The 23,610-nt window shown below is 36.7% G+C and overlaps 1 protein-coding gene across 1 annotated transcript in view; it reads left to right on the top strand.

Annotated features, from left to right (window-relative positions):
* Nucleotides 1-13,813, top strand: part of sntg2 (syntrophin, gamma 2) — a gene marked incomplete at its 5' end in the record, with an annotated part of 74,689 nt that extends 60,876 nt beyond the window's left edge. The window contains 3 exons of the mRNA XM_079386229.1: nucleotides 7,903-7,995; nucleotides 10,435-10,545; nucleotides 13,031-13,813. Coding sequence (XP_079242355.1) covers nucleotides 7,903-7,995; nucleotides 10,435-10,545; nucleotides 13,031-13,162 — 336 coding nt within the window. The 3' untranslated portion in view covers nucleotides 13,163-13,813. The remainder of the gene's footprint in view (nucleotides 1-7,902; nucleotides 7,996-10,434; nucleotides 10,546-13,030) is intronic.
* Between the last annotated feature and the right edge of the window lie 9,797 nt (nucleotides 13,814-23,610).

The following is a 23,610-nucleotide window of genomic DNA, read 5'->3' as shown; positions in this document are numbered from 1 at the left end:
AGCATAACTTAAACATGAACCCCCCTTCGAAATTATTATATTATTTTAGATGCATCTGTTGCAATGAAATATGAATAGTGTCAGACGTGTGTGTATGTACAGTATGCATGTAAGGTTTTATTTATTTTTATTAGTTTTTTATTCATTATTTTTAATAGTTTATTTATTTTTTCATTTACATTTAATTTTTCAAATGATGTCTGATGTTATTTATGATCGACTTGATATTTATATGTAAGGTATTTATTTATTTATAATTGTCTATGTTTTAGTAAATACAATGTATTTACTTTTTTTGTTTGTTTCTTTTTCAATTTTCTTTCTCTCTCTCTAAATATATATATATATATATATATATATATATATATATATATATATATATATATATATATATATATATATATATTAATTAAAAGAACGTGAACAAAATCTGTTGCAATTCATTACATCGACAAAAACATCTTTTTTTGTGAGAAATAGTCTTGTGTTTGTAGTTCGGGAGGGGTTTTGTATGAGGAAGAGTGTAGTGCTGCATGTTTGGCCGTGTTTGCTCTCACAGCAAAATGCAGAGCAGAAATGTGGCACATTTGCAGCATGCTGGGACTTTCTCTCCGCTCAGCTTGACAAGGAAATCCTCAACAAACCTCACTCTGTGTATTTCCCATCCCTCAGGAGAAGCTCTCCAATTAGCGGCGTGTATTCTGTGCTTTACATGTGCATGCGCCACTTACACGAGCAGACAATGAGAGCCACAAATCCGCTTCGCTATAGTGTTCGCTTCCTCTGGCAGCTGGAGTTCATGCGTCTCTTATAACGTCACGACACGTCTGTGCTTTCTGTGAAGGAGAGCAGGGGTGTGAGACCTTCATGATTCCAGAGGATGCTTGGGCATCTGAACTGAGAAGAGACATTTTGGAAAGTTTGAGTTCATGCAATTAGAGTCCCTAATTAATTAGAGTTATTAACTGTAACTAAAATGAAAACCTTATAAAAATAAAAATAAATGTTAACTGAAATAGAATATTTTTCAGCTAATGACCAGTGCAAAATTTCTCAGTTTAATTTAGCTTTAACTTATCATACCAAAATAATAAAATTAATTAACAGATAAAAACTATATATAAACTACTAAGAATGATAAACACACACAACAAAATTACTAAAACTTTACAATGAATTAACTGTTTAAATGTTAGATTTGTATTTTTGTTTTTTTTTGCTTTTTATTTTTTTTATTTCATTATTATTTTTTTATTTTTTACGCTTTAAAATTGATACTCAAATTGTACTAAAATAACTACAACTGAAATAAGATATTAATAAAACTATATAGACATAAATAAGAAAAATAAGAAAAATTACTTAATTGTACATTTTATTTTTGTTTAATTTTCTATTATATTTTCTATTATATTTTTTTAACTTGATATTAAAATAACTAAAACTAAAAAACAAAAGCTACTAAAATGGTAAAAACACAACAAAATTACTAAAACTAACAAAAATTAATTGTTTAAATTTTACTTTTTGTTTCATTTTTAATGTTTATCATTTTTTACTAAATACTAAAACTGTACTAAAATAAGTAAAACTGGAAACAAGCTATTTAGACATATATAAAAAACATAAAAATTCTAATTTAAAATGTTAAAAAGTGTTTAAACTTTAATAAATTGTATTTATTTATAATTGTATTGTTTAATTAATAAACAATACAATAAATAAATATATATTTATAAATATATATTAATGCGTATATAATTATTGTTTATGTAAACAAAAACTACTAAAATTGAGAAAAACAGCAAAATTACTACAACTTCAACGAAAATTAAAATGGAAAATATAAAAATAAAAACTGATGTAAATAATGTAAATAAATATATTAATATAATAATATTGTCTGTGTTTCTAAAGTAACACTGGTCCCTACGTCTGTGAGCTGTATGGGAATTTAATGCAGAAAATAATAAGGACCCCATAGAAATGCTGGCAGGACGTAATTCCCCTGCTCCATCCATATTAGTCAGAGCTGTGTTGACGAACTTTAATGGCTTCTTCTCTGGCTCGACAGATTGCTTGATGATGTTGCAGAATCCAAATGTCACCGGCGGGCGTTTGCGAAAACTTGCTCTCCTCCTCGTGCCTAATTGATTTCAAGAGCCACTAACTGTAATACTGCGAATATTACTGTTACATTTCATGCATATTTAGCTACAAATGTTTCCTCTTTTGAGGATTTGATTTGGAAATGAAAAGGAGATGGCTGCGTTTCTGAGATCCGGTCATGCTTTTAACTGCTTTTGCATTTTAATTTTGGGGATGGACTATTAATCATTAGTATTAATTTGTTGTAAATAAGCCTGTCAGTCATCAGGTTCAGCATATAAGTGTTTTGTAATCATAATCAATAATCAATGTTAAGGATTGTACTCACACTTTACAATAATGGCTTACAGTAAATTAATTTAAAATAAAAATATTTTAAATATTTTATGATCCTAATAATAGTTATAGTTGTGTGCATGCATGTAATTTTTTGTAATGTTTTGAATTTTTAATCATTTATTGTTATTGTTTTAATGTAAATGTTTAAGCAATTAAATAGATTATTACATTTACATTATTTATGTTTAATTATTTATTTATTTTAGTTTTTTATTTAATTTATTTAAATGCATATTTTCCTACAAATGCTGAGGAAGAGTCTGATCAAATATCAAAAAGCTGTAAAGTACTATAAAGCAAGTTACTTTGCCAATATCATTGCCAATAATTCTTCACGCAAATTATTTGCCGTTATTAATAGACATATTCGCCCCTGTATGAAATTTATCCTCACTCCCTTGTTAACAACCTGTAATTTATTTGCAAAATTTTTCATCTAAACAATTAATGGGATCAGAGCTAATATTCTTAATCTAGTCGTTAATCTATAGGTGAAGCAGATGCAACAGAACTTTGTTTTAATCAGTTTGAAACAGTGTCGCTTTCTGAAGACATAATTTCTCATTTAAAGCGTTCAATTTTCCAAAATGACTCAGTTTCATTGCGCATTCTTAAGGACGACTCTGATATTGTTGGTCCGAGTATTTTATAGATGATTAATAGTAGTATCTATAATGGGATTGTACCAGTTTGTCTTAAGCAAGCTATTATTGAGCCCATTTTAAAGAAAGGTAATTTGGACGGTTATCAAATTACCGTCCAATATCAAAACTTCCCATCCTATCTAAGATATTGGAAAAAGTTGTCTTGAGACATCTAACTACTTTTTTAACCAAGAATAATATCCTAGATAAATTCCAGTCTGGCTTTAGGTGCAGACATAGGACTGAGTCAGCACTCTTACGGGTAGTGAATGATCTCTTACTCATAAGCGATGCAGGGAATCTTGCTGCTTTAATTCTATTGGATCTTTCTGCAGCATTTCATACCATTGATCAATGATCATTCCATCCGCTAAAGCACTTTGTCGGAGTTCAAGGAACAGTTTATGCATGGTTTGCATCTTATCTAGAGTAAAGATCTTTTACAGTAAAACTTGGTAATTGTTTTTCATACTCTGTGCATTTTACGAGTGGGGTACCTCAAGGGTCCATTCTGGGCCCTGATTTGTTTGCATTATATATGCTTCCATTGGGAAAGATTTTTTGAAAATATGGTATTTCTTATCACCTATATGCAGACGATACACAGATCTATTTGGCCTTAAGACCTACTTGTAATGTTTGCTGTGTAACATTTCGTAGGTGTCTGGATGAAGTGAAAGATTGGTTAGCTGATAATCTTGTTCAGTTGAATGAACGCAAAACAGAAATTATGATTTTTGGTCGCACGGCCCTTAACAAGGCTGAAAGTGTCATCCTAGGCCCTTGGGCTTGTTATATACAGGACAGAGTAAAGGATGTAGGAGTCATTTTCGATTCCTCGTTCAAATTTGATAATCAAATAAACACTGTAGTTTGGAGCTGCTTTTTTTTATTTGAGGGCAATAGCGAAATTAAAATGATTCCTTTCATCTAGTGATTTAGAAAAGGTCGTCCATGCTTTCATCTTTTCCCGTTTAGATTATTGTAATGCTATTTATGTTGGGACCTGTCAGACACATATTGCACGTCTTCAACTAGTACAAAATGGCTAGAATGCTCACTGTTATCTTTATTAGGCTGGTTACCAGTGCACTACAGGATCCAATACAAAGTCTTGATTTATGTTTTTAAGGCATTACATGGAACAGCGCCAGAATATTTGGTAGAGCTTATTAAAGCATATAATGCAAAAGTATCACTGAGATCCTCAAATAAATTACTATTAACGATCCCAAGAGCATGTCTTAAAACTAAAGGTGACCGTGCTTTTGCTGTCTCTGGCCCAAGGTTATGGAACAACCTTCCTTTCAAGGTTAAGTACCTTCAAGTGCCGCTTAAAATCATACATGCTCCCCTTGGCATTTTAACTCTTTACAGGGTTATTTATCTTGATCTTGTTGTTGTCTTATTTTAATTATTTCTTTTTTATATTATCTTAACTGTTTGTGATGTACAGCACTTTGGAGTTACTGTGTAGCCTGTAAAGTGCTTTATAAATAAATACAAAGACAAAATACATTTATTTTTTTATTCATTTGTTTAAAAAGCGTGGCTTTTTTAGATGTGTTTTGAATGTTAACATTTACCTCAAGGGTTTATTATTTTATTTTATTTAATTTCATTTAATTTCATTTTGAGCAGTTTTAACTTCTTTCCAGCTGCTTAGTGTTCAGGCCGGTGCTCTTTAGGGACTGTGCATCGGTTCAGGCCACTGTAATGTGATTGTGAGGGTCACTGTGTTGTGAATACCGATGCATCTGTATAATCACATTGACCACAAACACAAACTTCCAGGAATCTAATTATAGTGAACAAAACAGATGAACAGACACAATTACACAAACCCTTCTGCTGTGAATCCTCTCGCTCCGTCCACTGAAGATTTCTGTTCAGTCAGTGGCACCTGAATAAAAAAAACATAAATAAATAATGATCAATTAATTGATTGGTAAAATTTTATTTTAAGGACCAGTTCTCACTATTAACTAGCATGCATATTACTAGCATATTGACTCCATACCTAAACTAACCATTACCTTACTATTAATAAACAGCAAATTAGGAGGCAAAAGTCATAGTTAATAGTAAAAACTGGACCTTAAAATAAAGTGTGACCAATTAATTAAATTTTTACATTAAAAACTCAAAATGCATCTGCAGGCTATGCCTTTTTAGATAAATTAATAAAAATATATAAATGAATAAATAAATAAAAATTAAGAAATAATAAAAACATGCACACATACAAATATGACAAAGAGATGCATGCATAAATACGGTGGTAGTACCATAGTATCAGAATCAGAATCAGAATCAGAATGAGCTTTATTGGCCAAGTATGTTTACACATACAAGGAATTTGTTGTAGTGACAGAAGCTCCACAGTGCAACAGAAAGACAGCAACAGGACAGGACACAGGTAATAAAACAAAATAACAAGAAATAGCCAATAACCAATGTACAAAGCAGCAAAAAAAATAAAAAATACACAATATATAATATATAATATAGGCGACTATGTACGTACAGGTCAAGTATGTGCAAATTAGAAATGAGAAAAATAAAAATAAAATAAGTGAGTGTGGTGAATGGATAATGAATTAGTTGTGTGTTCTACGTTTATTTATTGAGTGTTCATGAGATGTATTGACTGAGGGAAGAAACTGTTCCTGTGTCCGGTCGTTCTGGTGCTCAGAGCTCTGTAGCGTCGACCAGACGGTAACACTTCAAAGAGGGAGTGTGCTGGATGTGAGGGGTCCAGAGTGATTTTACCAGCCCTTTTGCTCACTCTGGATAAGTACAGTTCTTGGAGAGTGGGGAAGGTTGTACCAATGATTCGCTCAGCAGACCGGACTACCGTCTTCTGAGGTCAGATTTGGTAGCTGAGCTGAACCAGACAGTTATTGAAGTGCAGAGGATAGATTCAATGATGGCAGAGTAGAACTGTTTCAGTAAGTCCTGTGGCAGGTTGAACTTCCTCAGCTGGCGAAGAAAGTACAACCTCTGCTGGACCTTTCTGACAATGGAGTCAATGTGAATATCCCACTTCAGGTCCTGGGAGATGGTGGTGCCCAGGAATCTGAATGACTCCACTGCAGTCACAGTGCTGTTCATAATGGTGAGTGGGGGGGAGAGCAGGGGGGTTTCTCCTGAAGTCCACGATCATCTCCACAGTTTTGAGCGTGTTAAGCTCCAGGTTGTTGAGACTGCACCAGACAGCCAGCTCCTTAACCTCCTGTCTGTAAGCAGACTCGTCACCGTCCTGGATGAGGCCAATCAGTGTGGTGTCGTCTGCGAACTTCAGGAGCTTGACAGAGGGGTCTTTAGATGTGCAGTCGTTGGTGTAGAGGGAGAAGAGCAGTGGGGAGAGTACGCAGCCCTGAGGAGCTCCAGTGCTGATGGTTCGAGTGCTGGATGTGAATTTGCCAAGCTTTACTAACTGCTGTCTGTCTGTCAGGAAGCTGTTGATCCACTGGCAGACGGAGGTGGGGATGGAGAGCTGGGTTAGTTTATTTTGAAGGGTTTCCGGGATAATGGTGTTAAAAGCAGAGCTGAAGTCCACAAACAGGATCCTCACATAAGTCCCTGGTCTGTCCAGAACGGCTTGCAGTTAATGAAGAGCGTTTCTAGATCTGAGCAGCACATCTTCTTTAACACAGTTACATCTGTACACCACCTCTCATTGATGTAAAAGCATGTCCCGCCGCCGCGCGATTTCCCCGTTGATTCTGTGTCCCGATCTGCTCTGATCAGCTGGTAATTAGGCAGATGAATCGCGCTGTCCGGTATGTCGCCATTCAACCAGGTTTCCGTGAAACACAGAGCAGCAGAGTTAGAAAAGTCCTTGTTTGTCCGGGAGAGCAAAAGGAGTTCGTCCGTTTTGTTGGGTAGAGAGCGGAGATTCGACAAATGGATGCTAGGTAACCCCGTTATTTTAGTATCATAGTAACTGAAGAGAAATCATAGAAATCTTCATATTTATTTTATATTTTATTAAATTTTTTATTATATGCATGTTTTATTTAATTAATTAATTCTGGCTATTCAGTACTACCAGTTTATTAAGAAACCTTCCTATTTTATTTTATTTTGTTATGTTATCCATCTGTCTTATCCATGTTTGTTTGTTTGTTTACTTATTTATTTATTCAATTCTTGATATGCAGTACAGCCAGTTTATTGAGAAATCTTCCCATTTTATTTGATATTTTATTTTAATTTGTTATCCATCCATCCATGTTTATTTGTTTGATTTATGGATTGATTGATTGATTGATTGATTGATTGATTGATTGATTGATTGATTCATTCATTCATTGATTCATTCATTCATTCATTCATTCATTCATTCCTGCTATGCACTGCTGTCAGTTTAAGAAATCTTCTCATTTTATTTTATTTTATCCAATCCATCTACCAATCCATGCTTTTTGTTTCTATTAAATAAGTAAATAAATAAATAAAAACATACATATATGGTACATGCAAATATAATGTGATGCATGCATAAATAATACTGTGGTAGTATACCATAGTATCAGATGGTTCTACCATGGTACTGGAGGTGTACTGGACTGGATATTGATTTTCTTCAGAAAGTGGATTGTTAGTCATAGTTTCTCTGTGTAAGCTGTTTCCATGGCAACCGTGCCATACCTGTCCTGTTCCTGGGCATATAAACCATGCGAGATCAGGAGTGTTGAATGTTCAGTGATTTAAATATGAATGTGATCTGTTGTTTTAAAGTGTTTACAGCAAACAATGGGCCTGTGAGCTCTCTGTGTAATCACGCTTTGTTGTTGCTCTGCAGTCGAAGAGCTACATGTGCAGCAGTCAAGGGAAGATCCTGTGCTTCACTCTCGACTTCGAGTCAGGCTTCTCCTGCTCCGACAGCATCTCAAAGGTAAGAAAATCAAACTGTGACTCTGGTTTCTGCTGCTTATTGGCTTTCTGAGCAGAAGCTCGTAGCTGAGTCCTGACTGCTCTGAACTCAGAATAAACTGCCTTTATAATGCTCTCAGTATTTCAGCTGATTACTCTTCTGCTTGCTGATTGACTCCATAACCCGCCAATAAACAAACAGTAAACAGCTCTGAGTATTCTGTATCTTTATGAGTAGAATTGTTTATTTTAAGCAAAGCATCAGGCTTTTCCATCACGCGAAAAGAGTGCGACACTCGTTAAAGGTGATTCACACCGCGCGCCTGTTGCTCTGCATAAAATTTAATGATATACAGCAAGGTAACGATTTTATAGATAAAATGAAATGTACACAAACCTGTATTTTACCAAAGAATGCATCAATTTGATGGTGCTTAGAACTGCTCTCGCGTGAAGAGAAGACGCAAAATCCACGCGATAAATAACTAAATCGCTGGGTTACGTCTGACCCAGGAGCTGGGTAATACAAAAACTACACAAACACTGAAAAAATAACCCCCCAAAAAATGGCTCAACCCAGCATTTGGGTTAAAAAAAATAACCCAGGATTTTTTAGAGTGTAATAACGCTTCCTCCAGTGAAAAAGTGGTCTGGTCTGAATCAGGAGAGAAATCTGCACAGATCAAACACTGGTTACAGTCCAAAACAGCTCTAAATAAATATGTGGCTTGGTGTCCAGAATGTTATGCTTTATATTAAGTGGACAGTTCCTGAGGAGTTACCATGTAAACACACTGGTTTGTGGTGCACCAACTCGAGATCCAACTCCTCGCACTTTACATATTCCTAAACCTACCCGTTTCCACCCCCTGGACCAAATTGTTCCAATTACTCTTATACTGTTGTTACACAATGTAGTTATATAATTCCTGTTACACGAGTACTTAGTGAAGTGAAAAAAGTGTTGTTACCAATGTCCTGTTACACATTTGTACTTACACATACCATCCTGAGGGTTGTTACATGTGTGTAGTTACAGAAATATCACAGCTGTAGATACTAATGTGTACTTACACTGTGGTTACATACTACGTACACATCTAGTTACTATAAAAGTACACAGGTATTAGGGACCAAATATCAAAAGCCAGTTCCTCAATGACATCATCATCATCATTCAGGAAATAACATCATTCTGGAGGGAAAACAGTAGCATGGTCATCAGCAAATATGACATTTTTAATATGTTTTTTTATTTACAGTGTATTATCAGTGAATCTGATGAATTCTGGGATGTCTGAGTCACTCTAAATCATTTATCCGGTTCGATCAAATGACACAAATCAGATTGATCAGACGATAATTTCAGAAGACGTTAAAATCACACAGATGAAGTCCACATGTACGCCGTAACTGTTGAATCCTTTAATAGAACTAGTGTCCTTAATTACAGCTTATTCAAATTGTATTTTTGAAATGATGAGTTCAGCAGGTGCTGGTTAATGACATGATTTGTGATTCACGAAGGAGCATTGGGATCTGCAATCGTGAGACAGCGTGAATAGACTAACATGGGCTGATTACGAGCCTGACAGGCCAATTTGATTATGCCGTCTAAATCTGGCATGTATTGTTCTTGGTTCGAATAGCAGGCAGTGATTTGCACATCAGTGAAAAGTGTGTTGCACGTGATTGTCTTCAGTCGTGATGCGCTGATCACGTCTGTGCGTTTAACCCAAACCAGCTCAAATACGCATAATGAAAGAGCTTTATTACAGTCCTTGTGAAATTAAAGTGCTTAATGGGCTAATATAAAGCTATAGTTGTTTAGCCAAAAATGTATATGTCTTCACCATCAGGCCATACAAGATATAGATGAGTTTGTTTCTTCATTAGATTTGGGGAAATGTAGCATTGCATCACTTACTCAGCAATGGATGCTCTGCAGTGAACAGGGAATTTTTTCAGTTTATATATTATACATTATATATATATTAAAAAAATCTTCTTTTCTTCAAAAAGTCAAAAAGGCTTATGTGGTGTAACTTACCAGAGATCTTAAGAGAGAAAACATCTACTTTATGAGCTTGAGGTTGGTGAAATGATTTTGAAAGAAGTCTCTTCTGCTCACCAAGGCTGCATTTATTTGATCAAAAATACAGTAAACAGTAAAATATTCTGATTTAGAGTTTTCTATGTGAATATGTGTTAAAATGTAATTTATTTCTGTGATCAAAGCTGAATTTTCAGCATCATTACTCCAGTCTTCAGGGTCACATGATCCTTCAGAAATCATCCTAATATGCTGATTTACTGCTCAAGAAACATTTCTGAATATCAGTGTTGAAAATAGTTGTGCTACTTAATTTCATTTCGTGATGCATTTTATTTTTAGCTTTTGCATGCCTGTCTGCTCTGCTTAAATGTTTTTTTTGTTTTTTTTTTCGCTTGCCTTCCACAGAAAACCATCTGGAAATACAAATTCTCCCAGCTGAAGGGTTCATCGGATGACGGCAAGACACGAGTGAAGCTCCTGTTCCAGAATTCAGAGAATAAACAGATCGAAATGAAGGTCAGAATGTGTTTACATGAGAATATTAGGATGAAATGTCAAGTCAACATGTATGCTGTATAAACATAGAATATTTTTCAGGTTTACAATATTAGTTTGACTTTATGTCAGATTTATCATTCATTTGATAAATTTAAAATTAATAAAAAAAATAAAAAATTCCCGGTCCCACTTTATATTAGGTGGCCTAAACTACTATGTACTTACATTGAAATTAATCATTTGATACAAAGCTCTTATTGTGTACATACATGTTTTTACATTGTACTTATATTTTTAAAAAGACCTATATGTAGTTACATCTGTAATTAATTTCTGTAATTACATTTATAATTACACTGTTGACCTATCTCTTATACCTCAACCCACCCTTAAACCTACCCATACCACCGAACCTGCCCCTAAACTTACCCGTATCCCACCTCAATAGCAGCAAAAGTATTTTACAATACAATATGACCACAATAAGTACAGTGTACTTATTTTATGATGTATGTACATAGTAGTTAAGGCCACCTAATATAAAGTGTGACCAAATTCCCTCCTGGTGGAATGACCTGCTCAACTCAGTCCGAGCAGCTGAGTCCTTTGCAATCTTCAAGAATCAACAACACTAGCTTGCTCTATTCTTTTTCTATTCTGTTGTCTTTTTAGATATTATATAATTAAAGTGCCCCTATTATGGCTTATAAAAGATTCATATTTTGGTTTTGGGAGTCCCCAACAACAGGTTGACATGCATGCAAGGTCAAAAAACACTTTAATTTTCTAATAATATGCATTTATTTTTACCTTATTTGCTCAACGATTCCCAAATGATTTGCTCAACGATTCATTTTTCCAGAGTCCTTCAGACTCTTGTAGGCTAGAGTCCTCATCGGCATATAAACGCTAGAATAAGATGGTCTCGTAAGTGCGCGTGGCTACGCCCTCACCGTCACGGCCCGAAAACACTAATAAAACTTAGTTTTGGAAAAATACTTTGTATTGCATATCTATATATTATTTGGCTTTCTATTAATGCAATACAATGAATCACAGCCGTCTACAATCTCCCTGTGGCTTAAGTTATTGGCACGTTAGTGTTTAGTATGTAATTTACACCGAAACAAAAAATGACATCTATCCTTTAATCGAAAACATCAATTTTGTCTTAGATTACATAATGAATTCAGACAAGCTCAGTACTGACTCGTTTTTCGTCAGTTTATTTTCATGAAATGGAATGGGTGCAAAGGATTGTGGGTGATTGAAGGTCGCGGAGGATACATCCCATGCATCCTTCAAATTCAGCTGAATGAAGGACGCGAAACGAAGGCTGTCTTCGAAGGATCCTTCTGATTGAGACGGCCTTCAGCGACGTTTGATGATATGGCAGCAGAGATATGCAGCCTTCGTAGGATGCAGTCTTCCGTTTGAGAAACACCCAGTGTTGTGAGCAGTGCCACTTTGTGTACAGCCGTTACCGGGGAAATGGCTATTTTAACGTTGCAACAAGTGGGCGGGCAATATGCTAATATTTCGTTTTGACGTCAACATGAAACGGCTTAAGAAACGACTCGTTTCAATGATTCAGAGTCGACTCTTTCTTTTGAGAGACAATAACTTTATACACGGTGCACTTTCAGATTTAAAACTTTGCAGGTTTTTTCATTCACTTAGAGCTGTGTTACACACTGCATGAAAGCTCATTTTCACAAATCTTTCAAAAAAACCTTGCTACGTTTACCATGTTAAGCTAACTGAGACTTGTTATAGCACTTGCGTATTATTGCGCTTCTGTTGATTTTGATTGCTTCCATTGTCCTCATTTGTAAGCCGCTTTGGATAAAAGTGTCTGCTAAATGACTAATGTAAATAGTCAAAGGAGAGGATATTTAACTCTGTAAAGCCTGACATTTGAAATAATATAATATTTTTTTTTGTCTGTTGAGTGTATTTGATCCCTCAGGCTTTTATGGCTAATATAGTCTGATATGGTGAGAATATCAGCGCAGTTTTGATGCAGAGGCTGATATTTATATGAACAAAAAGTGAGAAATCAATGAGATCTTTCTAACAGTAAAGTGGCTACTTACATAAAATGATGTAAATATCAGTCGAGCACTCTATATCTCCTATAATATGTGTTAGTAAGATGAAATTGAAATGATCCAAACATATAATGTAATGCAATGCTGATTGAGAGATGAAGAAATAAACGCTCCTGTGAAGGTCATTCCTCCACTGAGGAACAGAGAAAGCTTCTGGAAACAAAGGTTCCTCAAAAGATCCTTATGATCAGATTTGAGACGAACTGATTTTTCAAAAAATACAAATATTGATGGAGAATCAAGTAAAGCTGAGCTGCTTCAGTCCAGTAAGTGTTCATCTGGAAATATGACTGCAGTTATTCTGACGTTTACTTGATAAAAATCAGTTTAGAGCCAGATTAATTTTCAAATGTAAGTGAGAAACATCTTTCTGGTTGTTTCTTTTGTTCCAGGAGCTGGAGTTTGCTAATCTGACGGCTGTGCTTCATTGCATTCACTCCTTCATCGCTGCTAAAGTGGCCACGGTGGATCCCGTCTTTGTCAACAATCAAAGTCTCACGCAGAAGTACATGTGCAGCAGCTAGAAACATCCGTGTGTGACAAACATGTACAATCTCGTCTGGTTCTCTGATTTTATGCACAATATATCTAGTTCTTGTTATTTTTGTACGAATCTTCTAAATTCAGAGCGACGTTTAAGGAGCACTTTGAGTAGATGATATTTTGACATGCTTTGAGTTATGATTTCTTTCTTACCTACTAACATGATCAATCATATGCTTAAACTGATTATGTAGCAAAGCAGATGTTGACATACAGCATTATGAGTTGATGCATGAACTGCATTTGACAATTTACAGGGCAAAACGGGTGAAACTCTGAGACTTCCAGCTGTAAAATCAACCAAACTAGATGAATTTGTGTTCTTTTGCCCTTTTGTTTTCCTCAAACCTCTTCATTTAGCACAAAGAGTAATAACAGCAAGTCATATATAGGAGTTTTAAAGTCGGTTCTGATGGTTTTCTCCATTTGAATTAAAGTGCTACCTATGTTACACTGATTTGATACGTGTTATTATGAAGTAGTGGTTTCATTAACAGTAAATAGACAGTCTTGCCAGCTACTGTCCTCGAAAACTGACATTTTATAAAAATCAAGGTCCCTGATCTACTCTTCTATTTAGTTTGATGTTATTCCAGTTCTTTTCCAAATAAAGGAATGATTAGTTCACTGCTGACGGAATATGCTGTGATTCTTGTGTGGGTTCAGATGCAAGAGAAAATATTCACATGCAAAAATGTGTGCATACCTGTTTATGGTCATGTAAGCCTAAATAGGTCAATATATTTCAATGTACATTTGATTATACATATATATATATATATATATATATATATAACAATTTTTTTTTTTTTTTTTTTTTTATTATTTGTTTTTGCCAGGGTGGGATCAATCTCAAATATTAACACATAAAAAATATATATATATATACATATATATATATATTTTTTTTTTTTATTATAATTTTTTTTTTATGTGTTAATATTTGAGATTGATCTCACCCTGGCAAAAAAATAATAATAATAATAATTAGGGGATTATATATTTTATATAATCCCCTAATTATTTATTTATTTGTTTGTTTATTTGTTCAAATAATTTAAAGAGAAGATCATATTAATTGACCCTAAATTGTAAAATAAATCAGAATGTTTTATATTCCAAATGTTATATAGTCCCTCCATTACCTGATTTATTCATTTATTTATGTTTCACGGTGTGTTTTTTGCCAGGGTCAAATTAATCCCAAACAGAGTAACATAAAATAATTTGACGGCAAAATAACAGGCTAATTTAAAAATAACTATTATTATTTTTACTCATGCAATCAATCTTTACAGAACATAAGGCATAATTACAATTATACCAGAAAACACACTGCGATGAATTATTGATTGTCATCTTAATTTAATTTGCAGTTTAAAATCTGTGAATCATGAAATTAGTTCTTCTTATTGTTCATGTAGTGAATGCAGCCAGTATTACAACATAGCGGTCTTGAAAAGAGTTGACATGCTTTAAAATGTGTGAATGTCATTAGATGCATATTATAAAGCAGGTGTCTGTAAACAAATGATGATGCCTCAGAAATCAAAACCTTAAAAATCAGCAAAGCGTCTTGAATCTGGTTATGTAATGCACTCATATTGTGACGTCTAGGCCCATCTGAAGCACTGGACTCGAGTGAATACTAACGCAGCGTCTCTGCGGTCTGTTGTGCTTCAGAGAGGCGGATCAACGCTGAATTAAACTCCAGAGACTGAGGAAGAAACATTTGGAGTGAAAGTCTGGATTGATTCAGTCAGCAGTGCTGTGCTGAAGGAGAAACACGTCATTGCTCGATCACTGCCACATCCAGGGCACTCGAATCTCTGTGAAGAGCTCAGGAGCCGCAGCCTTGCGTCACATGAGCGGGTGCTTTTGTTTCTGTCAAGTATCATCGATGCCAGTCGCCCACAGTGTCGCTCTGAAGTGCAGGAACATCAGACCTGTGAGACGGGAATATTTACACATCATTAAGGTGTTTTCTGGCCTCTAATTAGTGCTGTTTACTAAGGCAAGCGTAGTGTTGATGTTGCTCTTAAGATGTGATCACATTGAGTCATTTCAATAGGAATCTGGAGCTTCCCCAATTTGTATGATCAAAATTATTGCTAGGGGAAATGTAGTAGTGGCTGATATTGGTGTGACATGTCTGAGCATCTCTACTAAATTCTACACCCTTGAAAATCATAACAAGTGATGTCCGACTTGGGAAACTATACAGCAGTTCTCTCCTTAAATATGAAGAGAGGTCAAACAACAGATGATTTAATTAATCCATTTCACAAAAAGTCAGACACTGAAGTGAGTTGCTGTTTTTGTCTGTTCTGAGGAAGATTCACTTGTTTGGCAATGTCAGGTTTTTTAATGTTAATCTAATTTTATAAACGACTTTTTGCTTTAAAGATGTTTTCTTTGGATTGTTTGAATTCTCACAAGAGAATATTGGAAAATATAACTGAAATCATTTGTGTTCCCTGCTAAATTTCACATAGCCTACATAAACACAAATCTGGCCTCTAAACATCTCTTTTCTTTTTACAGAGTTGATCTAGACGAGTAGGCATGGAAACTATCCACAGGTCTGTTAATCCAGTGAAAACTGCATCTCTATGTTCATCCAATGTGTCCTCTTAAAATGTGAATATATAGGATAGGCCTATATAACCTGGCAACATAAAAAAAAAAACATGGTTTACTAGTTAATGGTTACCACAAATTAACTATGGCTAACCATGGTAGCCTATTTGTAGCAAAACTGTGGTTATACAAAAAAACAAAAACAAGGTTACTACTCTTTTACTAGCTATAGCAAAAACAGTAAAAAAAAAAAATTATTTGTGTATAATTTCTTTCTTTCTTTTGTTTAACTGTACTGCCTTAATGGTTTGATGTTTTCTAGGCTACTGTTTAAAAAAGAAATCAGGAAAAAAGGTTTGAGAACCCGATTCGAAGTTCTGATCTGAATCAAATGATTCGCGAACTGCGCTCCGAAGTTCTGATCTGAATCAAATGATTCGCGAACTGCGCTCCGAAGTTCTGATCTGAATCAAATGATTCGCGAACTGCGCTCCGAAGTTCTGATCTGAATCAAATGATTCGCGAACTGCGCTCCGAAGTTCTGATCTGAATCAAATGATTCGCGAACTGCGCTCCGAAGTTCTGATCTGAATCAAATGATTCGCGAACTGCGCTCCGAAGTTCTGATCTGAATCAAATGATTCGTGAACTGCGCTCCGAAGTTCTGATCTGAATCAAATGATTCGCGAACTGCGCTCCGAAGTTCTGATCTGAATCAAATGATTCGCGAACTGCGCGCCGAAGTTCTGATCTGAATCAAATGATTCGTGAACTGCGCTCCGAAGTTCTGATCCGAATCAAATGATTTGCGATACGCGAGTTCCGATCGTAGCGCTTCGAAACAGTGAATAATTAATAATGAAGCTCCGTTTGACCCATCACTATACGTGCTTTTTAAAATCATTACAATTTATGTCGAAATTCGAAAATGAATGGCTCTTTTGATCTGGTTTTGCTGGTGAATCACTTGAACTGAATGATCAAAGTCACGAGTTTGAATCAGTCGGAGCATTTCCAGCGTAAATTGTAGGCCTGCCTTCTGTCCAGAGGCAGTCGTGGTTTGTTTAGAGGTTTTACTGAAACATGGCACTCGAACAACTGGAGCAAACTAAAAAAAGTTTGATTTCAGAACTGAAGCTGCTTGGAAATTCTCTAAAACTAACACAGCATTCTTGTAATCTAAACAGCAAAAGCACTTTCTCTTGGTGAACAAACACCACATAAATGAATCAGTTTGTCTGTTCCTCCACTTTTCGTTCCTTTAACCATGTTTGCACGACACTGTCAGAAATGCTAGTTTTATGACATTAACTGAAATAAGTGAAAAAGTATAAAATATCTACATTTCCATTCCAAGGAAAGCATCCAAAACAAATGTTTACTAGTGAAACACTCCATTAATACGAGGAGTTTCACATCAAAATGCATTTTAGATGGAAACATTGTGCAATATGATTGAGTTTGTAGCTTAATTCACTATATTTAAAGATAGTTTGGTGAGTTGAAAAACCACCTAGCAACCACTCAAAACACCCTAGCAACTGATGGCAACACCCTGGAATTGTGTTAGGTGAGCTTTGCAGCACTTTCCTCAGACAATGTAATGCAATTGTAATTTAGTCACAGTGTTTTATATTTATGATATTATTATAGGGCATTTGTGACGTGAACTCTTATAAATGAATGATTTAAACTCTCTTTACATGCTTTTAGATGATTACTTGTACAAAGACATCAGATCAAGTTCAATTAATCCCAATCAAGCCTTCAAATGCTTTGTTATTAAACTAGATTAATGACTTGATTTACTTTAATGATGGATCTTTGTCCAGCCAAAGATCTGACTGTTCAAATGAGTTATGCCAAAAGCATCAGGTCATTCCTCATCTACTGCAGACATACAGCTAAAATAATTAGTTGAGTGAATTCACAGACGGACCTTTCCCTGAAAATGAGATGATGTCAAGAAATAAAAGGGTGTCGTTTATTGAAATATTCCAGGCAAAAAATGAAAATGGGTCTGTTTTAGGTGAACTGTTCCAATAAGGTTGTGTGAATTGTCATGTTTGAAATCTGCTTCGAGCAGATAATCATGATTTCAGATGCTTGACACGACAGCTTGTGTCGTGTTTAAAGAGGGCCACTCGAGCGCCACACTTCATGAAGCTGCAGCCTTGAAAATCAAGGGTTTTGGTGGAATCCGCAGAGTTTGACTGTTTCACAGTCAGTGAGCAAAACCCAGCAGAGACCAGAACACAGGGGAGAGTGAACACATCCGACTGGAAAAACACAGACAAACGCCTCACCGAGACTAGAGGTATGAAATATAGCAGCAATATTGTGAAATATATAGTTTAAAATAAGTGTTTTCTATGTGAATCGATTGTAAATGTAATTTATTCAGCATCATTTCTGGTTATTATCAATGTTGAAAAAGTTGTGCTGCTTCATATTTTTGTGGAAACAGTCATGCAGTTCATTTGTCAGGATTGTTTAATGAATATAAAGTTCAAAAGAACAGCATTTATTTGAAACAGGAGCCTTTATAAAAACTCTTTACTGTCGCTTTTGAACAATTGAATGTGTCCTTGATGAATAAAAGTATTAATTAAAGAGAACCTTTTTCAACTCAAACTGTCGAATGAATGATAGTGTTTGCACGTGTATAAGTTATGTATTATTATTTTATTTAATAATGGTTTTAGATTAAATGTATTAGCTGTCAATAATTTTCTGCATCGTAGTTCACCCCTAATCAACAGATAATGCACAAATAAAGGCAAATTTACATTATCCAACCATTACACAAATAAAGATCTTATGTCTGTGATTTAAAATTGTAAATGTAGATGTAATATGGGAAGTCGTGGCCTAATGGTTAGAGAGTCGGACTCGTAATCGAAAGGTTGCGGGTTCGAGTCTCCGGCCGGCAGGAATTGTAGGTGGGGGGAGTGAATGTCCAGCGCTCTCTCCACCCTCAATACCACGACTGAGGTGCCCTTGAGCAAGGCACCGAACCCACAACTGCTCCCCGGGCGCCGCAGCATAAATGGCTGCCCACTGCTCCGGGTGTGTGTTCACGGTGTGTGTGTGTGTGTGTGTGTGTGCATTTGTTCACTACTCACTGCTGTGTGTGTGCACTTGGATGGGTTAAACGCAGAGCACCAATTTCGAGTATGGGTCACCATACTTGACAATACGTCACGACTTTACTTTACTTTAATATTTGTTAAGCAAAATTTAATTGATACCAGTGCTGATATGCAAATGGCTGATTAGATGTGCAGAATATGTTATACTTTTGACTATTTCTCAAATTCAAATCCATTTGTTTTTAGGATGGGATATGAGAGATTTCTTCTCTGAAATCATAGTTGTTAAATACAGAATTATAAATCATAGTTTATCACACTATGTTCATTCCATAATGTGTGCAGTGGATCACGTTAGTTCCATAAAGTACAGAATAAATAGTGTTTAATTATCCTGCAATGAAAGTACGTCTGCGTTCAGAGTTTATTTTTCTGTCATTTGACTTTTACAGTATTTTTTGTCAATTAAAACCATTTCTCTTTCATTCCAGGTCAGCGAGGACATGGCTGGCGTTCTGATGCATTTATCTTCTGTCATGATGTTCTGTGGTCTGAGCACAGATTCATTTAATTCATCTCAGCGTATGTGGCATCTTGCACGTGCATTTCAGCTAGTATGTTATACTGAGACGTGTAGACCAAAGTTGCATCCAAAAGTAATGCATTGCGTTACTCTCTAAAAAGTAACTAATTGAGTTATTTAGTTACTTTTTATGGAAAGTAATGCATTACTTTTGTGTTACTTTTACTTATCTGGCATTGGGGTTGCTTGTTTGTTTTTAATATAAAAAGTTATATTTTTGGCAAATGTAAAAGCACTTTCACACCAAACATGAAATGAATAAGCCTCAGGCTGAATAAAATGCAAATTCATTAAGCTCAACCAAACCTTTCATGGATTGCATGAAGAATAGGACACAGGAGAAGACAGTTAAACACTTTCTTTTCAATCAAAAAAAAAAAAAAAAATAGAAGAAGAAGAAAAAGAAAGAAAGAAACACGAATGTTATGTTTATCTAAATTCATTATTTTTTTTATCATACTCATTAGTATGTTTGAACTGGATCACCGAAAGTCAACAGCAAAGCCTGGCTAATAAAATGGGATTAAATACATAAAATATATTAGTGTTATTTATATTCAGGTTTGCATCATATTCTGAGTTTGCATTCCATAGTTTTTATTCATTTTGAGGAGTACTGAATCTGTTTTGTTCCAAGTGAGATGAGTAAATGCACATTGACATTATGTTTACTAACTCAGTAACTCTTAAGGTCATTGCACACTGAGTTCGAAATTTTCGCATGCATTTTTCAGTTTTTTGTTTTCCCCATCCATCAAAATGCATGCTACGGATGCGAAAACGCAGAATTTTTTTTGACGGACGAAACTTTCGGAGGCAGTGTGCAAACGTGATTGACACAACGTGAGGTCGTATTTATTTTTTAACGTGCAAAATTTTCGAATGAAAATTTCTGGACTCCGTGTGCAGTGACCTTTATTGTAAATTAAAAAGTAATGCATTACTTTACCGGTTACTTTAAAAAAGTCATCTGATTACTCTCGTTACTTGTGATGTGTTTCCCCCAAAACACCGGGTCTAGACAAAGTAAGATGTTCCTTTGTGGTTGATTGCTACTCCTTGTACCAAATAAGCAAAGACCTCCGAGTGGGATTGGGCAGCAATTAGCAGAACTCGACACGGTGACTTATTCGTACAGCCAGCTAGTTACAGATTCATCACGGGTTATTTTGTACCTGGTGACATTTAGTTTGAACGTTTCCAGACCCAATGTTCCAAACACATCTGGTACCTGACATCTGGTGCCAAATTTCTGTAATGACATCTCCTGCGGAGGCCCTTGGGATAGTTCCCGAGAAATTGCAGGTCTCTACACGTAATAGGAAAGTCAGATAGTGAGCGGGACGGCATTGTTAAGCTGCTGTCTTCATGTAAAGAGTAGATGGGCTGTTGGTTTGTATTAGGATGCATGTTATGTAACGACAGAAGATTCCCAGTGGGAATGTCGTCATTCGCGGTCCAGAGTTTGGGCTGTGGTTTGTTTGTGCTGTCGGCCCCACAGGAAGATCACGCTGGCTTTGATGCCGCATAATCAGAGGTGAAATGGGGACGTTTCTCGCAAACCCCATGTTTTTTAACTAGGCACGAATGGCAAGATGCCAAATTATAGTCTGTATTCATAAGCCCACCCTAGGGACACTATATTAAAGTAAAACCTGAGTGAATCTTAATATTTCACATTTCATATCACACCACTAAAGGACATGAGCAGTTTAATTAAATTTTCAACACTGACACTTTTTTTTTTGCAATGGTAATGTGGATTTCTGGAAGGATTTCTCTTGACGTCACAGCCTTAAGTTGCTTATTGCTTTTATAAATTGGAAGCTACAGCAGTATAAACACAAGTGTTATATACAGTTGTAGTAATGTATAAGTAATAATAACAAAAACGTTTCAATATTAATCAAAAAAATATTTTAATTATTATTATTATTATACTATTAATAATAATTATAACAATTAATGTGTACATATATACTCATTAATTCATTAATTATATACACTGCCCTCCATAAGTTTGGAAACGCCCTAGAAAAGTGGGGTTTTGGACAATATTGGCATGAATCCTTTTTAATTTGTGATAATTTTGCACTGATAAGGGACAACACAAACTATGAAAACATATTTTATTACATAAACAGTTTATACATAGAAAAACTTAAATTTACAATTTAAGCCGTCTGCAGTGACCTCACACTAATGGAGGGTTTCCGAGTTGGGCTGGACAAGGAGATCTGGATGATGATGCCCTCAGGAGATCCCAGCTGGTCTTTGGCTCAATACCTGCATTTCACCTTATGTATTGCAGGATCATCATTTCAAATAGGCAAAATGGAGGACACGCCAGCTCCAGATTCCAGCCCATCAGCCGCTCCTCACTCAAGCCCGCCACATTCAAGCCCTCCACCTTCCGTGATTCACCTATGCCCGTCTTCCCCAAGCCAGCCGCTATCCGTGGCTCCGAAGTCATGTCCGCGGCTCTCCCTCATCCACCTCCGTCCGCGGCTCTCCTAAGCCTGCCGTCCATGGAGAAATTCACGCCGCTGTCCGCGGTGACGTTCACGCCTCCGTCTGCGGCTCCCTCATGCACACCGCCGTTCACGGCCCAAGCAAGCCAGCCTGCAGAGAGTATGGCAAGCCCACCTGCAGAGAGTATGGCAAGCCCGCCTGCAGAGAGTATGGTAAGCCCGCTGTCGGACGCTCACGTGCCTTTGGGTTTATTGGTGGTATATGAGGGGATGTCGTGGAGTCCAGAGCCCGCTCCTCGTCAGCGCCCTCCTGTGCCTGCTCCTTGACAGCACCCTGCAGTGCCCGCTTCTCCAGGGCCAGTCCCTCCAGTGCTCGCTTCTCCAGGGCCAATCCCTCCAGTGCCCGCGCTTCCAGAGCGCTCCCAAGAGCGCTCCCAAGAGCCCGCTCCTCCAGAGTGCCCTCAAGCATCTGCTTTTCCTGAGCACTCACCAGATTCCTTCCAGAGGATGAAGGTTCTCAATTTCATCAAAAAAAAAAATTTTGCGGGGGGGTTTGGCTGTATACCTGTGGTTCTGGTAGCCATAGTGGCCATGCTCGGGACGTTGGTCAGGACCCTTATGGCTCATCCGCCATGGCCTCCCGAGTTCCCGAATCCGCCATGGTCATCCAAGCTCCCTGCTCCGCCATGGCCGTCCAAGCTCCCTGCTCTGCCATGGCCGCCGGAATCCCCAGACCCGCCATGAATCCCGAGCCTCCTGTCCCACCATGGCTGCCGGAGTGTCCTGACCCACCATGGCTCCCCGAGTGTCCTGACCCACCATGGCTCCCCGAGTCTCCTGACCCACCATGGTTCCCCCGAGTTTTCTGTTCCGCCCTGGAGGCCTCCCCAGTGTCCCTGTCTTGCACCGGCATCCAGGGCGCCCACCCCCCCTGTCACAGAACGGCCAGGCTCCACCTCCACCCAAACACTACGATCACTATCACCTGTGCTCTGATCACCTGCACCTGTCACGCATTCAATCACCTCATCATCAGCTTGTACATAAGCACACTCCTCGGTCACCATCAGTGTCCGGTCTCGTACCTACGAAGAGGACTCTCTGACTTAGTTCAGCAGTCTATATTACTTACCTCCTGTGTTCCTCCTTGGTGTTCTGTGTTTCCACATGCTCCTGAGGTGTGTGCTCCATCTCGGTGTCTCCTGTTCTCTGGGTCATCTCATCTGTAAGGAAAGGATTTCAAGTTACTCTCTAAACCGATCTCCAAGAAAGAAGTCTAAAGACTGTGCTACTCACCAGTGCTATCCGTCACGACTCCTCTGTGCTAAATAAAGATCATTGTTTTTACTTGCCATCTGTGTCACGCCACTTCTGTTACAATTGTAATATTAATATTTTTTTAAATTAACAAATTTGATTTTAATATTATAACTCTTGGAACTTTTATGATTGGTTTCATATTTTAATTTTAATCTTCACAATTGATTTTCTCTGGAAAACTAGTTGTTCCTGAGAGCTTGATTATATCGTCCTTCCAAGAGAGTCTTCAAATGGTCAATGCTGCACAGAATCAAACTTCACAAGGGTAAAAAAAGAGTCTATTTTTATTCATCTATAATAATTTTATCTGCTAATAAAGACAGTAGGGACAGTATTTCCCCCTTTTTTCTCTGAGTTGCAGGTGTGATCCTCAGCCTTTATAC

Source organism: Barbus barbus (genome assembly GCF_936440315.1).
Source record: "Barbus barbus genome assembly, chromosome: 30".
In the NCBI taxonomy this organism is placed as follows: domain Eukaryota; kingdom Metazoa; phylum Chordata; class Actinopteri; order Cypriniformes; family Cyprinidae; genus Barbus; species Barbus barbus.
The sequence above is the reverse complement of the archived record's forward strand: the minus strand, read 5'-3'. Positions and strand labels throughout refer to the sequence as shown.